This window comes from Podarcis muralis, chromosome 9 (assembly GCF_964188315.1).
Source record: "Podarcis muralis chromosome 9, rPodMur119.hap1.1, whole genome shotgun sequence".
In the NCBI taxonomy this organism is placed as follows: Eukaryota; Metazoa; Chordata; class Lepidosauria; order Squamata; family Lacertidae; genus Podarcis; species Podarcis muralis.
Genome location: NC_135663.1, coordinates 76797513 through 76814218, shown reverse-complemented (window position 1 = coordinate 76814218; position 16706 = coordinate 76797513). Strand labels below are relative to the sequence as shown.

At 49.2% G+C, this 16706-nt stretch overlaps 1 protein-coding gene across 1 annotated transcript in view; it reads left to right on the top strand.

The window, feature by feature from the left end:
• Positions 1 to 1226: 1226 nt before the first annotated feature.
• SEMA7A (semaphorin 7A (JohnMiltonHagen blood group)) overlaps positions 1227 to 16706 on the top strand; it is a 51245-nt gene continuing 35765 nt past the window's right edge. The window contains exon 1 of the mRNA XM_028744317.2: positions 1227 to 1598. Coding sequence (XP_028600150.2) covers positions 1286 to 1598 — 313 coding nt within the window. The 5' untranslated portion in view covers positions 1227 to 1285. The remainder of the gene's footprint in view (positions 1599 to 16706) is intronic.

The window sequence follows — 16706 nt, the reverse complement described above, 5'->3', positions numbered from 1 at the left end:
AATAACATATAAAAGTTAAACAGAAATCCACTCAACAGTTACAATAAATAATTTCTAAACTATAATCAATAAAACAACGGCAAGCCACAGTACATAAAATAATACAATACAAATTGAGAAGCAGAGACTAGAGGGTGGGGCAAGGCAGGTGGAAAGAGGCCTTGCCTGATGGAGTCTCTCCCCTCCCCTCAAAGGATTTCGCACCTTTGATAATTCTTGGCTTTTAACAGCGTTGTAAGGACACATGACCGCCACCTGCTGGCCATAAAATGATTTCTCCTAGACTAGAATCACCTGCAGAGTCTCATGTTCCTTATTTATTGCATTTCTATCGTGCCTTTCTTCTAAGGAGCTCAAGGTGGAGTGTGTGGTTCTCCTTCTCATGAAATCCAGACAACAACCCTGTGAGATAGGCTAGGCTGAAAGTAGTAGTGACTGGGTTAGGGTCATCCAGTGTGCTTTGTGAACAAGCGGGGATTCGAACCCTAGTCTCACAGGTCCTAGTCTGACACTAACCACTACACCACACTGGCACATACTTATTTACTTAATTTCTATACCGCCCTATACTGGGAGGTCTCAGCAAAGTTTTTGTAGGAACTGTGATTAGCCAGCACCGGCGGGACGATCCTGGGCCCGATCCACGCGGGGCTCCAAGGTTGCTTTTCACAAGAAAACTCTTTGGAGTCCAATAGTGACAATTTAATGAAGTCTGGGCTCGCCCGACACTCTAGCCCCATAGACCACACTGCATCTGAGCCCAAATCCTCTGTGGGCTGCGGCGCACACCTATCTGAAGGAGCGTCTCCACCCCCCTTGTTCTGCCCGGACACTGAGGTCCAGCACCGAGGGCCTTCTGGCGGTTCCATCGCTGCGAGAAGCCAAGTTACAGGGAACCAGGCAGAGGGCCTTCTCGGTAGTGGCACCCTCCCTGTGGAACGCCCTCCCACCAGATGTCAAAGAGAACAAAAACTACCAGACTTTTAGAAGACATCTGAAAGCAGCCCTGTTTAGGGAAGCTTTTAATGTTTGATGTATTACAGTATTTTAATTTTTTTTTGGAAGCCGCCCAGAGTGGCTGGGGAAGCCCAGCCAGATGGGCGGGGTATAAATAATAAATTGTTGTTGTTGTTGTTTAGTCGTTTAGTCGTGTCCAACTCTCCCTGACCCCATGGACCAGAGCACGCCTTCCACTGCCTCCCGCAGTTTGGTCAAAATTATCATCATCATCATCATCATCACCACCATCATCTCCGCCTCGCCCCCCTCCCAGGGCTGTTGTGGGATGCAAACACAGCAGCCGCGAGTTCCGCAGGCGAAGGGAGCGAGGGGATCCCGGGCGGCGCGCGCCTGCCGCTCCTTCCCCAGCCCCGCCCCCTCGGCTAGCCCCGCCCCGCGCAGGTACTTCTGCCGGTCGCGATGCTCGGCGCGGAGGCTGCTCGCGCTTTCCACGGGGGCGCAGATGGGATCCGAGCAGCGCCGCCGCCTTGCCTCCAGCCTCGCCCGGTGGGCCAGCCGCCTGCTGCTGCTACCGCTGCTTCTTCCCTCCGCCGTCGCGTCGCGGCCGGCCGGGCCCAGGATCGTCTCGCCGGCGCTGGGTAAGCGGAGCACCGGAGAGGATCCTGCTGGTCCCGCTCCTCCTTTGGGCGCCGGCGGCTCGCTTTGCGGGAGAGAGGGGATTTCGGGAAGGGGCGCGCGGCAGTGGGGTATAGTGGGGAGAGCGCTGGACGCGGACCGGGGAGAGGCCGGGGTTCAGATCCCGCCGCACCCCGCGCTCAATGACCTTGGAGGCCGTTCAGCCTCGCCTACCTCGCAGGGTGGTTGTGGTTGTGTGGGGATTAGATGAGGCACATTGCCTTGAGCTTCGTGGACGGAAAGGTGAGATAGAAGTGCAACCAGTCGATCAATAAACATTGCTTAGCGTGTTTCACTGCATTTCCTTCAACAGAATTACTGTACAGAGAAAAGGAAGGTTCAATTTTTAGTTCTTAAGGGTGCCTGCTTTGACATGACCTCTGCAGCGTTCAGTGGTGCCTACTCTTGTGCAAAGGGCTCCAAGCACGCTGGCACTCTTGCAGTTAAGTTTGTGAGCTTTGTGAACTTAAGTCAGTTTCCCCACTCCAAAGGCTGTAATTCCCTGTGTGCTTACCTGGGAGTAAGCCTCATTGAATTCAGTGGAACTTGCCTCTGAGCAGGCATGCATATGATTGTATGGGTACATTAGGGAAGAAAGTCTCTGTGTATTTACTCAGAAGTAACTGCACTGCTTTCAGTGGGTTTACTCCCTGGTAGGGATGACTGAATCTGTCCATTTTGGTGTCTTGATTTTGCAATCTTAATTTCAGTTCTCCACATTAGTGTTATTTTTATATATTTTTCAAGAAGAGGTACTCTTGAAAATTTGTCAGCATTTTAGTCTGTGTTTCTCCTAAAATGCACATTTATTTGTACAGTATGTTTTGCCTAATACGTCTTTGCAAAGCAATTACCGTATCTGCATGCATAAGTTACTTTCACTAATATGCAGTTCTAATTGATATGGGACCCATGTGCCCACACTTACCCGGGAGTAATCCCCACTGAACACAGTGCAATTTCGATCTGAGCAAACGGCACAGTTTGGCCTAGTAGTCTGAATCTCTGCCTAAGAGCAAGAGAGCTGGGTTCAAATCTCTCTCCCGTGTGTGAGACCCGCTGGACAGCCCTGGGCCAGCCGAGGATTCACCCTCTGCTTTCACCTCACAAGAGGGAGAGTCTGCACTGCGGGACACAAAGTGTTCAGCCTGAGTCTTTTCTGTGCCAAGAACTCACTTAGTGGTCTTGTGCGGTTCAGCCTTGGCTGCCTTACCTGCTCTGGGGAGACAATACTAGCCTAAATAAAGATTGGGGAATGATTTTTCTTTCTGGTATATTTATGCCATCTCCCTGCCAAGGAGCTCTGGGTGCCTGGCATGTAATTTCCCTCCTCTCCCGTTATTCTTTCGACAACGCTGTGAGGTAGGAGACGGGGACTGAGCCATGGCCACCCTGTGAATTTCATAGCTGAGCAGGGATTCAACTGGCCGTTCTTGCCTTCTGCCTATTGCTTGTGAAATGATTCAAACACTTTCAGAGACTCCATGGGGGTGACCAATGTGGTTCCATCGAGATATTGTTCATTAGTGTATTGCAGGCACGTCCAACTCCCAAGAGACTGTGATCTACTCACTCTATAAAAATACTGGCTGGGATCTACCCATGGTTATTTATTGACAGGCAAAAGTTGTGAGCTTTTTTTAGGGGAGCCAAAGCTTTTTCTGGTGGTAGTGGGGAAGAGATCTACCGTGATCCACCACAGATCTCCAGTGATCTACCGTAGGTGTCCAGTGATCTACTGGTAGACCACGACCTACCTGTTGGACATGCCTGGTATATTGCATTTCTATACTGCCTCTTTCTGAGCTCACGGTGGCAGACCCCATCCTCAACAACAATTCTCTGATAGGCAGGGTGGGCTGACAGGCAGAGAGCGGCTCAGGATCAGACCCAGTGGACTTCATGGATCAGTGGGGATTTGAATCTGGGTGTCTCCAAGGTTTTAGCTCCTCTCTCTCCCTCCCCTCTAATAAATTAAGAATAAGAATACCTGTAAATTTATTACTTGTGCCCCAGCCACTCTGGGTGGCTTCCAACAGAATCTAGCAGAACACAGCAAAACATCAGGCACTGAAAACTTCCCCAAACAGGGCTGCCTTCAGATGTCTATGGAAAGTCATAGAATTGTTCATCTCCTTGACGTCTGAAGGGAGGGCGCCACTACCGAGAAGGCCCTCTGCCTGGTTCCCTTGTAACTTCGCTTCTTGCAGTGAGGGAACCGGCAGAAGGAGGAGGAGGACCTCAGTGTCCGGGCTGAACGATGGGGGTGGAGACACTCCTTCAGGTATACTGAAGGTCAGTACCAACACTTTGAATTGTGCTCGGAAACATACTGGGAGCTGACGTAGATCCTTTAGGACCGGTGTTACCGGTATATCGCCCTGGCGGCCGCTCCAGGTTACCAGTCTAGCTGCTGCAATCTGGATTAGTTGTAGTTTCAGAGTCAGCTTCGAAGATGGAGTGTTCGAAGAGGACTGTTTTTCCCCACTGTTGGGTTGCTTAGGAATGAGAAGTGGGGGAGAATGTTGGCTTCCCTGCAGTGTTTGCACGTAGACTCTTCTTCAGCAGCATTCTGCCGTAGACATACAGCGTTTTATTTATGTTACACAATTTATACAGGGAAGGCACCTGCTTCATATCAATAGGCGAGGAGTTCCTGCCACGCTAATGATACATGTCACATAACCTCTGGATTGTGGGGGTGGCTCTGTGGAGGCATGATGATCCCTGCCCTATATCAGAGGAGATAGAGAAGTAGGTGACTCTCTGGCCCTTTGGCTGGTATATCCAAAGGACATTAACAGGGTTTTGGAGAGCTGATCTTTCTGAGCTATATCAATGAGGGTTGTGGTTTCATTTTTTAAAAGAAGTGTCCCACCTTGTTTTAAGGGGGTGACAGGTGTTGGGGACCTATAATGTGGGGATCCATAGCATAGAAAATGGGTTGCAGGGGTCCCCAAACTAAGGCCCATGGGCCAAATAAGGCCCGAGGGATTCATTTATCCGGCTCGTGGCACCGCCGACTGCCGCCACCCGCTCTTACTGGCGCTGTACTGCGCGGCTGACCTCTTCCGGATCGGAGGAACACTGGAAATCGCTTGTACGCATGCGCAAGCATTATTTGCGCATGCACAAGCTTTATTTGCTCATGCGCAAGCATTATTTTCGGTGCACATCCAGGTCGGAGGAGGCCCGTGCACATGCACACAAGCTATTTCTGGTGCTCCTCCGACCTGGAAGTGCGCCGGAAATAGCGTGTGCGCATGCGTATGGGCACAAGCTTCCCCGCGTGATCAGCGCTGGAGACACCGGCGGCCTCCAGCTGTCGTGGAGAGCAGCCATGACTTGCCCTCTCTTCCTCGTGACTCCCCAGGTTTCAGGCAGGGGGGCTTTCCCAGCCCTACCTGCAGACGCTAGGTGGTGTGCCTTCTGCATGCCAAGCAGCTGCTCTGCCACTGAACAGCAGCTCTTTCTGGGAAGAGGTGGGCCAAGGGGTTCTTCAGCTGCGCAGGCATATTCCTTCACTTGCTTTCAAAACGTGGAGAGCTGGCCCTGCTGTGTTTGGGGCCCGCCTGATGGCGCTGCAGGAACAGAGCCCCCACCAACCCACATGTAGCCCCCCCTACTTGTTGCCATATATGTTGCGGCCCAACCTCAAAGGATGCCTCCATCAGCCGTGATACCACTTTGGTTGGCATTTGCATTTTACAGTGATACCACTTTGGTTGGCATTTGCATGTTAGCATTTGCATTTTACAGAGAGGCCCAGAGAAGCGTTTGGCTTCATAGCTCTTGCTTCTGAGAAAAGAGAAGTGAAAGACCAGAGAGCTGACCTGGAACAGCACCTTTTCCTCTCTATTTCTCTTGAAACAGAACTACTTCTGTGTGCAGAAAGCTCTCCTGCCATGACTTTGTAGGGGATTGGACTAGATGGTCCCTTCTGACTCTAAAATTCGCTCTCTCTCTGTCTGGGAAGAGCAGGGAGCTTTTTGGAATTGGAGAAATCTGAGACCAAAGGGACGCAGGTGGCGCTGTGGTCCACTGAGCCTCTTGGGCTTGCTGATCAGAAGATCGGCCGGTTCGAATCCCCGTGACGGGGTGAGCTCCCATTGCTCGGTCCCTGTTCCTGCCAACCTAGCAGTTTGAAAGCACACCAAAAAGTGCAAGTAGATAAATAGGTACCACTCCAGCGGGAAGGTAAATGGTGTTTCTGTGCGCTGCTCTGGTTTCGCCAGAAGCGGCTTAGTCATGCTGGCCACATGACCCGGAAAAACTGTCTGCGGGCAAACGCTGGCTCCCTCGGCCTGTAAAGCGAGATGAGCGCCGCAACCCCAGAGTCGTCTGCGACTGGACTTAACTGTCAGGGGTCCTTTACCTTTTTAATTTTTTATTTGAGACCAAGGATGTGGCGCATTGGGTCCCAGAGTAGGCAGTGGTGCCCCCTGGGGGGCAGTGGGATTACCAAGGAGGCAGCAGTGGGGCACTGGAGATTTGTTGTTGTTGTTTTGTTGTTGTTTAGTCGTTTAGTCGTGTCTGACTCTTCGTGACTCCATGGACCAGAGCACGCCAGGCACCTCTGTCCTCCACTACCTCCCGCAGTTTGGTCAAACTCATGCTGGTAACCTCGAAAACACTATCCAACCATCTCGTCCTCTGTCGCCCCCTTCTCCTTGTGCCCTCCATCTTTCCCAGCATCAGTGTCTTCTGCAGGGAGTCTTCTCTTCTCATGAGGTGGCCAAAGTACTGGAGCCTCAGCTTCACAATCTGTCCTTCCAGTGAGCACTCAGGGCTGATTTCCTTAAGAATGGATGCGTTTGATCTTCTTGCAGTGGGATTACCAAGGAGGCAGCAGTGGGGCACTGGAGATAGGTCCCTCCAAGCATGCTGATTACTTATTCACAATTGACCAGGCTGGAGCAGTGGCAGAGCAGGCTTTCACTGCGCCCGGGAATGCGTGGCGCAGAGGGCGAACACAGCACTTCCACAGTAATCCAGTTTTGAAGTAACCAGTGCATGAACTATTGCAGCGAGGCTTTCAGTGATCAGTGAGTGGTTGTCCCCCCCTTATTAAAACCTGCACAGTGAGGTGGTGATCCCTTGCATCACTGATCCAGAATGAAGAAAGGATTTGGCAGTCAATGAGGTTTGTAATCTGCCAGGATACTGAACAGCAAAACCAGAAAAGCTTAAGACAATGGGTTTTGTAATGCTTTGCGCTGCAGGCCTTGAAAGCCAGAGCTGTTAAAGTAGTATCTGATAAGCCTGCAAGGCATGCCAGGAATTGCATAACCCTGAGAAGCTGAGCCTGACTCATGATTGGGGTTAGGAAGCCTCTGAAGGACCTGCGTGTCAGGATTAAGATGTAATTAGATTCAACGTGAGAGGTGGTGTTGTTGTTGTAGTAGTAGTTAAAATTTGTATACTGCCATTCATCTGAAGATCACGGGGTGGTTCACAACATAAACCTACAAAATGAGAACACAAAATACATAATTAAACAACAAACAAACCAATAAGCTCCTTCCCACAGACACATTTAAAAGGCTTGGGAGAAGAGGAATGTTTTTGTCTGGTGCCTAAAAGATATGTAATGAAGGCAGCAGGTGAGGCTCCCTAGGGAGAGCATTCTGCAAATGGGGAGCCACCACAGAAAAGGCCCGTTCTCATGTTGCCACCCTCTGGATATGAAAAAGGGCCTCGGAGGATGATTGCAGGGTCTGGATTGGTCCATACGGGGAGAGGCGGTCCTCCAGGGCCTTTATCACTTAATGACCAATACTGCCCTTCAGGTTTCTGCAGTGTCTCCAGGTAGGAGGTGTGGCTGATTTCGTGTATGGGTGCTCCCCTTGCGCTTGTTTAATTGCCAAGATCATAGACTCCACAATCTGCACATTATAAAGAAGCAATGGGTGCAGAATCCTGTGCATTTCCAAAAACGATTAAAAAAAAAAGCTGTGAAGGCAGGTTTGAAAGTGCCTGGTGACATTTCTGAACCAAAGAAGCAGGAAGGTGCCTTCTCCTGAGTAAGGCTAATGGGTCATCTAGCTGAGTATTTTCTACACCGGGGGGCTCCCAAAGTGGGTGGTAGTATCCCTTGGGGGGCAGTGGGATTACCTGCCGGGGTTGCTGGAGGTTTAAATGACTATTAAACTTTGCAGAGAAGGTATTGATGGATCAAGCTCATCCATTTCGTTGAATTAACTGAACCAAATCACTTTAATTGGATTTTGAGTCAATGTGCCATTGATTCTTACAGTTTTGAATTTTCTTGTGTTATTATCTTCCTTGGTGGGTTGGGCAAACCAGTTTCCCGAGTGGGGACGAGCACATGGAGCCAAGGTAGGAATGGTCCCCAAATGTTTGGGAACCACTTGTGTACACTGGCTGGCAGGATCTTGGCGGCTGAACCCAGGACCTTCTCTGTGCAAAGCAGGTGCTGAACTAGGGCCCCTTCCCTGAGCCTTGCTGGCTTTGGAGTCCTGCACAGCTCTGACCCTCAAGTCAACCAATTATTTCATATCCTTCTGCTGCTATGGGGAGTGTGCCTGCGTGGCAGGATGACCGCAGCCCTCCCTCCCTTCTGGGAGACTGACTGACCTCATTGCTGCCTTGCAGGGTGTTGCCTCATTGCTGACCTCTCCTCTCCCTTCTGGAAAAATGCCACACTTCAGCCAATGTTGTTGTGGATGACTGGGGAAGGGCTGTAGCACAGTGCTAGAGCAGGGTCAGTCCTCCATGGCATCCTCACATAGGCCTCTCCTGGCTTGAAACTTTGGAGAGCTGTTGCCAGTCTGTGTGGGGAATACTGAGCTAGATGGACCCAAGTGTCTGACTCTGCATAAGGCTTGTTCCACATTAAGATTGATAGAATCGTAGTTGATCAATAGGTAAAGGTAAAGGGACCCCTGACCATTAGGTCCAGTCGTGACCGACTCTGGGGTTGCGGTGCTCATCTCGCTTTACTGGCTGAGGGAGCCGGCGTTTGTCCGCAGACAGTTTTTCCGGGTCATGTGGCCAGCATGACTAAGCCGCTTCTGGCGAGCCAGCGCAGCGCACTTTGACGTGCTTTCAAACTGCTAGTTGGGCAGGAGCTGGGATCGAACAATGGGAGCTCACCCTGTTGCGGGGATTTGAACCACCAACCTTCTGATTGGCAAGCCCTAGGCCCTGTGGTTTAACCCACAGCACCACCCGCGTCCCTAGGGGCCCAAAATGGAGCCCCCTAAAACAGCTTGGGGTTCTCTCCTCTTCTGGCACACACCACACCAGCCCTGATCTGCACCTTCCTCAAGGATTTTTACCTCCTTGAACTCCGACAAAGAGTTGCCCAAACATTAAGACGGTGCAGCAATAACAAAACTTCTTCCGGAAATATTAGACAGTAAGGAAATTTTAAGCACATGGCTACAGCCTGACGATTAACAGTGTCTGTTTCAGCATAACTTCCTCTGCAATTTCTTAAACTGCCACACATTTAGCAATTCTATTCTTGGCAGATCCCACTATAATCTGAACTTCTGCATTTAGTGAGCCGGTTAAAAATTAGCCATGGCTTCCTCCATTGGTGTGTATGTAGCCTAGACCTTAGTGCTGAGCGTCTTATATACATTTACATAATGCAGCACATGGCCTTGTTCCGTTCTTTGTTGCTCCGCCTTGAGCAATTGGCCACCCATTTGAGATTTTCATTTTAATGCCCCAGTTACTTCTCTGAAGTAAGCCTCTGCATACAATTCCAAAGCAGCATCTAAGAGACCAGCTCATTACAAAGGATGCTCTTTCATCCTGTTTGTTTGTTTATACCTTATCTGCTTGATTTCAAATTCCGATCCTTCACCTCTCAGGTTTTTAGCTTGCCCTGTGTTAATAACTTTGTCAAATAAGGATTTGTTCTAAGATAAGAGCATTTTCCAGGAGAGTTTAATACACACAAAGTTGGAAAACCATGTTTAGTGTGGTCGTCATCTCCTCCTCCTCCACTTTTCAGTAGCACACCACTTTTGTTGTGAAGGGACACAAAGTTGGTAGCATGCAATCAGTTTGCATTGAGACACTGCAATGTTTTCCCATAAAAAGTAACCAGCCCCACCTCCCCACCCCTAATCCCAAGCTGCTGTTTGCAATAAATGGCAAATTCAGGGGCAAATAGCAGCTGGGGGAGGGCGATTTGGGATGGGGAAATGGTGGAGAGCCTCACTCCAGATTTGCAGCATGCTCCTGATTGAGGTTCCATGCTTCCTATGCATGCTACTCTAGGCAATGGAGCTCGTAAATGAGCCCTGCTGGACCAGAGCAAAGGTCTCTCCAACCCAGCATCATCTTCTCAAAAGCAGGACTTGAGTGCAATAGCAGCTCTTCCCACTTGTGATTCCCAGCAACCAGTGCCTCAGACATTGGAGGTGCCAAACACACTAGTAGCCTCTGGAAGTCCAACCCTCTTTCTCCCTGCTCTCTCCTCCGTGGGGTGAGGAGGTAGCTAGCATGTTTGGTTAGCTGTGGATTGGGGCCAGTAGCCCAAAGTTCAGGAAAGCTGTGAGCTGATCTGCTTACAGCCTTGTTGTTTCCATCATGGTTTTGAGGTTCAAAATAAATGTGCCCACAGACAGTCACTGACTCATCTGCTGTAAATGTGTGTGCAGATCTATCTATTTTGGCCTCCCAGCAGACGGACTGAACTTCCTCTTTCGTCCCGTGCTGCTTACTTTTATAATGACTTTGTCCTTTTATCATTATGCCACAGTTTTAAAAGCCCTGTTGTAATGGGGACTATAACTGTTTTTAGGCTCCAGGGTTTCAGGCAGTGGGGAGCAGGGTGTCCCTCCCAGCCTGACAAGGAGACACCAGGGATTGAGCTGGAGACTTTCTACACGAGGCCAGAGGCTCTCGTACTGAGCTGTGGCCCTGCCATAATATAATCTATTGAGGCATGCACAGCTCTTGGCACCCTGCATTAGACGGAGTTGGTCTAGATGACCCTAGACCCTCTGAGTTCTGCCCTGTAACTCCTCCCCTAGGGAAATCTTGCTTACTGATCACTCACCCTGATTTGTTTGTTTGTGTGTTTGGGGAGATTAGCCTTGGTCAATGATTTATTGCCACTGATTACACATTACTCCATGCTTTCCAGTGGATCCTCTTTCAACTCACCTTATCACAAAAAGTACTTGGGGTAGGGCAGTGGCAGTGGCAAAAGGTTTGCTGCTCCAGAGCACTCGATCAACTTTAGTTGTGCAACCTGGCTTTGTCAGGATGTGATTAAAACCCACATCGGAATTAGTAACCATCTAGAAGTGCCCTTTGTACACTAATCCTTGAGGCAGCTTCTGAAATAGGGTACCCAGAGAGGCCTTCCTCACCTCTGGCAATTGGATGGGAGGTGGAATTTCATCAGGTGTTACTTGTTAGGCTGAAAGTCCCTTTTCTACCCATTAAAGCTGCAGCCCTGTGTTTCAGAAATTGTCTTAGCTGTGTGCTCCTTAACTAAACTGCAAACATGGCACCTCACTAATATCGCTTTATGCAGGCATGGCCAAACTTGGCCCTCCAGATGTTTGGGACTACAATTCCCAGCATCCCTGACCACTGGTCCTGTTAGCTAGGGATGATGGGAGTTGTAGTCCCAAACATCTGGAGTTTGGCCATGCCTGCTCTTCTACAGCCATGGTGAGAGGACTCCAACTCCCATCAGCCCCTGAGCCAGCAAGATGAATATTCCAGGTTCAGCTCATAGCATCCTCTCATTGTGACATTTTTTTGGTTGCACACTCCTCCTTTAAATGTATAGTTATAGATACCAAAGGTGTTTTGCAGGCCCCTTCACAGACCATGAAATTGGGGCCATTTTGGTGGGGATGGGTGCACAGTTGTCAGAGCAGCGGGGAGACTCACTTGTAGCTCTGATGGGACTAGCAGCCATAGTCTTGTCCATTCAGGGGGAAGGGCAAGCAAGCAGCTCCAAGCAGTAGGCTAGAAGCCAGTACATCTGAACTGGGAGAATTTGCCCAAGTTCTCTTCCATTTCTTTCCACTTTTGCTCCCTAGGGCTCTGAGGTCCGGCCAGCTCAATTCCAGCCTTGCTAGACACAAAATCCCATGTCATGGATGTGGCCTGCAGGCCACAGACCCAATAGATTGCTGGTTCACACCAGGGTGGCCTAATTGCTGTCCCCAGCTGAGGAAACAGCAGCCCATTCTCAGGAACCCTCAGCCTGCCTACAAGACCCTAGGCTTATTCCTAAAAGTATTTCTAAATTGTTTTCTCTGAAACATGCAAAAACAACAATCAATGTTCAACAGTACCACTCAACCCGTACAGAAGTACTAATTAACGGTTTAATTACATGTAACTTGTAAGCCATTTCAGTTTTTAAACAAAGGTATCACTCCACAAGTTGCCACATGTCCTCGGAGACATCTAGCTCTGTTCTCTTGATGTTGCCTACAAGGCAAACAGTAACAACTTTCTGTAACTATCCAATCACTGAACGTCACTTTCAATTCCTTATTTGCATATGTGGACCTGAGTGAAAACTCTACAGTATTCCCCTGCTGGCCCAGGGTGAGAACTTCAGTACATAACATTGCCTATGTTATAAAGCCATGTCAGGGGGATTGAAAAGGAGTGGTGTTTTTTTGTCCATTTGACTCTCTCGGATGCTGGTTCTCAGTTTGCCCAGTAATACTCCGCTGTGGTCTAAACTACTAAGCCTCTTGGGCTTGCCGATCGGAAGGTCGGCAGTTCGAATCCCTGCGACGGGGTGAGCTCCCATTGTTTGGTCCCAGTTCCTGCCCACCTAGCAGTTCGAAAGCATGTCAAAGTACAAGTAGATAAATAGGTACCACTCTGGCGGGAAGGTAAACGGCATTTCCGTGTGCTGCTCTGGTTTTGCCAGAAGCGGCTTAGCCATGCTGGCCACATGACCTGGAAAAACTGTCTGCGGACAAACGCCGGCTCCCTCGGCCAGTAAAGCGAGATGATGCCGCAACCCCAGAGTCGTTCGTGACTGGACTTAACTGTCAAGGGTTTACCTTTACCTTTTAATACCCCAGTAGATCTGCATTTGGAGTCTTCCACCCTTAATTTAATTTTACTGTCTGCTTTTGCCTGCTGGAAGAGCAATGGAGATCTTGGCTAATGGAGGGCGGTGACTCGAGCCCTGTGAATAATTAGCTGTTTGGACACAGTTCTCCATGGTCTAAGAACATGCGGCTGTGAGAAACAAAAGAACTGATCTACATCCTCCGTGTCCCATGTTCCCACAGAAGCCGTGCCAGTCTTTGTCTGCAGTCTGTTTCTGGCCCTCTGACCTCGGGACGTTTGCTCCCCCCGCAGGGTTAGCTCCTGCTCCGGACATGATGCTATCTGACTTCCCACCCCAGATTTAGATCGGCAGGCCAGGGAACCTTTTCTGAGAGATCCTTTTGTTTTTTTGGAGCTTTTTTTTTTTTTTTGCAAAGGGAATACTGTATTTATAAAAAGACAATGCTTTATCACAGCATCATAAGTTGCCAAATTGGGAGGGACCCCCCAGGAATCACGTAGTCCAGCCCCCTGCAAGTCAGAAATCACAGCTTCAGAATACCTGGCAAATGGCCATCCAACTTCTGTTTGAATACCTGCAATGAATCACAGAACTGTAGAGTTGGAAGGGACCCTTAAACATTCAGCTGCAGTCACCTTTCTTGTCCTTTGGTTTGGGCCCTCCCTTCTGGTAAAGGTAAAGGGACCCCTGACCTGACCATTAGGTCCAGTCATGGCCGACTCTGGGTTGCGGCGCTCATCTCGCTTTACTGGCCGAGGGAGCTGGCGTACAGCTTCCGGGTCATGTGGCCAGCCTGATGAAGCTGCTTCTGGCGAACCAGAGCAGTGCATGGAAACGTCGTTTACCTTCCTGCTGGAGTGGTACCTATTTATCTACTTGCACTTTGACGTGCTTTCGAACTGTTAGGTTGGCAGGAGCAGGGACCAAGTAACGGGAGCTCACCCCGTCGTGGGGATTTGAACCGCCAACCTTCTGATCGGCAAGAGTGGTTTAGACCACAATGCAGCCAACAATAAGCTGGCTTCATCTTCCAGCCCTTCATATATTTGAAGTTGGTTATTGTGTCACCTCCCTGTCTTACTTTGCAGCTGCATCTCCTTTGGTAGCTGCTTCAGAATGCGTCTGCATGCCTACCTGGCCAAACAGCTTTTTGCTGTGGGCGGTGTGAGCAGTCACCCTCTCCGTGGTGGACGGAGGCACCTGTGGTAGAGACAGAGGGGCTTAATGATGTCGGAGTTCATATGAGTTTCAAAGCCCTCTTAAAGAGTGGCAAGACCCTAGCGCCTGTTTGCTTTTTCCAGTGCCAATTGTACTGGTCCGGCTTGCAGGTTGGCCACTGTGAGAGCAGGATGCTGGACTAGATGGGCGCCCTTTGGCCTGATCCTGCAAGCTCTTCTGATGTTCTGAGGTCTCCAAAGCATGAAGCACAAAATCTGTGTCCAGATGGAAATAGCAGTGCTTTGCATTCATGCCTTTGTTTTTAATGCAGACCTATTTCGGTGGCCAAAAGACTTTGCTTTGCATCCTGCCTGACCGGCAACGATGGAAGGGCCATAACTGGGAGAAAAGTATCAGCAGAATACCCTGTGTAGGATGATATGCATTCTGTATCCTTGACTAAAAGCTACAGTAGCACAAATGGGTCTTAAGAGGCTTCTGTGTGGACGAAATGGGTCGGTCCTTCCTAATTGTTTATTTAAAATCCCAATGAGCAAAAATGTCCGGAAGAACCAATTATCGCAACCAATGTAACAACAAGCCTGATTTTGACTTTGCAAGAGATTGCTGTTCCTTTGTCAACCCACTACTTAATACTTTGCTTCCTCTTGGTCCACACAGTTCTTTCTGCTCACGGTCTGTGCCCTTCCTTCCTTCCTTCCTCCCCCTCCCTCCCCCTCTGAATGCATTTTGTTTCCCAGCAAATGGATCCTATGACTCCCTTTGCACAGCACAAAGTGTTCATTCTTACCCCTGCTGCAAGCCCTTCTGGGCTATCGCTGGCTTTGTGCAAAGGCCAGGGGAAAGTTCAGAGGGGGTGCAGGGCTCGCTGATAGGTTTGACCCAAGGTGACCAGTGTATGCAGAACCTCAGTGGACCCTGGTAGGCTTTATCCAGGGTGAGCTTCCTCATGCAATACATGTGGGGAACTTGCTTCCACTGGAGGCGATGATGGCCACCTACGTGGATTGGGCGGAAGGATGGAGGGCAAGGGGGCCAATGGCTCTGCTCTGTCTGCATGCCTCTGAAAACCAGTTGCTGGAAACCCCAGGAGGGGAGAGGGGTCCTGTGTGCGGGTTTTGCTTGCAGGTTTCCCTTTTGGGCATCTGGTTGGCACCTGTAAGACCGAGGATGCTGGACCACATGGGCCATTCTGATGTTCTTACCAATGAATGGAGACCTTTGGCAGACAGTGATAGGTTTGACCCAAGGTAACCAATGAACAGAGACTTTGGGGTATGGTTACCAGATGTCCCTGTTTCCCGGGGCAAGTCCCCGGATTTACAAATCAGTTCCCGGACAAAATCCGTCCCCGGATTTCATTTAATGTCCCCTGATTTATATTTTAAGTGTTGTTGATTTATTAGTAGGGAATGAATGTTGCGTGATTGGTTCAATGGCACAAGACACATCATACGGGGACTTCCGGTGAGGCAAAATGGCGGGTGCCATGGCAGTGAGCAGCTCCTGAAGCCAGCCAGCGCCAACTGCACTACCAGGCTGGCTCCGGGCTGCTGAGGCTGCCGCTGCCGCTGCCGCTGCCACTGCTGAGGGGGAACTGGGGACGCCTGGCGCACATTCTGCTCATGTAAAAACACCAGGCAGGCCCCACAAATAACCCAGAGATGATTTTTAAATAAAACGGCACATTCTACTCATGTAAAAACATGCTGATTCCCGGACCGTCCGCGGGCTGGATTTAGAAGGCGATTGGGCCAGATCCGGCCCCCAGGCCTTAGGTTGCCTACCCCTGCTCTTAGGCATTATGGCATCATACATTCCCAGAGAGAAAAGGATGGTTTTTATGTACACAACAACTGCAGGGAGGATGCTGATAGCCAAGGGATGGAAAGGAGATAAAATTCCAACAAAAGAAGAGTGGCAGGTCAAACTGTTTGAATATATGGAATTAGCGAATATGACGAAGAAGATCAGGGATCGATCGACCCAAAAGTTTAAAAAGGAATGGGAAATTTATAGACAATATTTAAAAGAACATTGTCCCCATATTAAAACTTTAGAACGCTTTTAACAACTCTTGGAATGACATAAGGTAAAAAACAAACAAACCACCCATAAGATTTAGTACAGGTTAAGTTTATTGAGAAATAGAGGCAAGTAATAGGGAAACAAAGAACCCACACTAAGGAGGGCAGAAGTCGGTGGCTGAAATTTTTCTAGTTACCTTCTCACTATATAGAAGGATCTGGCAACTTCTGTTTCAGTGTATCTGAAGAAGTGTGCATGCACACGAAAGCTCATACCAAGAACTAACTTAGTTGGTCTTTAAGGTGCTACTGGAAGGAATTTTTTTTGTTTTGAAATTTTTCTGTTTGTCTAATTTTTCTTTTTATTTGTGAATTATGTGTGGGTTTTTTTTTTTGTGTGTGTTGTTTATAAAGTAGTAAAGACTGAATATATAAAAGAAAGAAAGAAAAAGGTTGCATCGTTTGGGACTTTTTAGTTTAGAGAAAGGTGAGTTAGAGGAACATGATAGAAATCTGTAACATCATGTACAGCAAGGAGAAAATGGATAGCGAAAGGTTTCCCTTCCTCTCGAACTCATCCAGTAAAGCTGAATGTTGGAAGATTCAGGACAGAAGAAAAAAGTGCCTGCTTCACACAGCACACGGCTAAACTAAGCGGGCAGCGATGGGCACCAACTCAGAGGGCTCTAGAAGAAGATTAGATAAATTCCTGAGCTGCCGAGGACTCCAAGTCATGATGGCTCTGCTCTGCCGCCACAGCTGGAGGCGGAAATCTTTGGAAGGCCAGTTGCTGGAAACCACAGGAGGGCAGAGGGGGCTGTTGT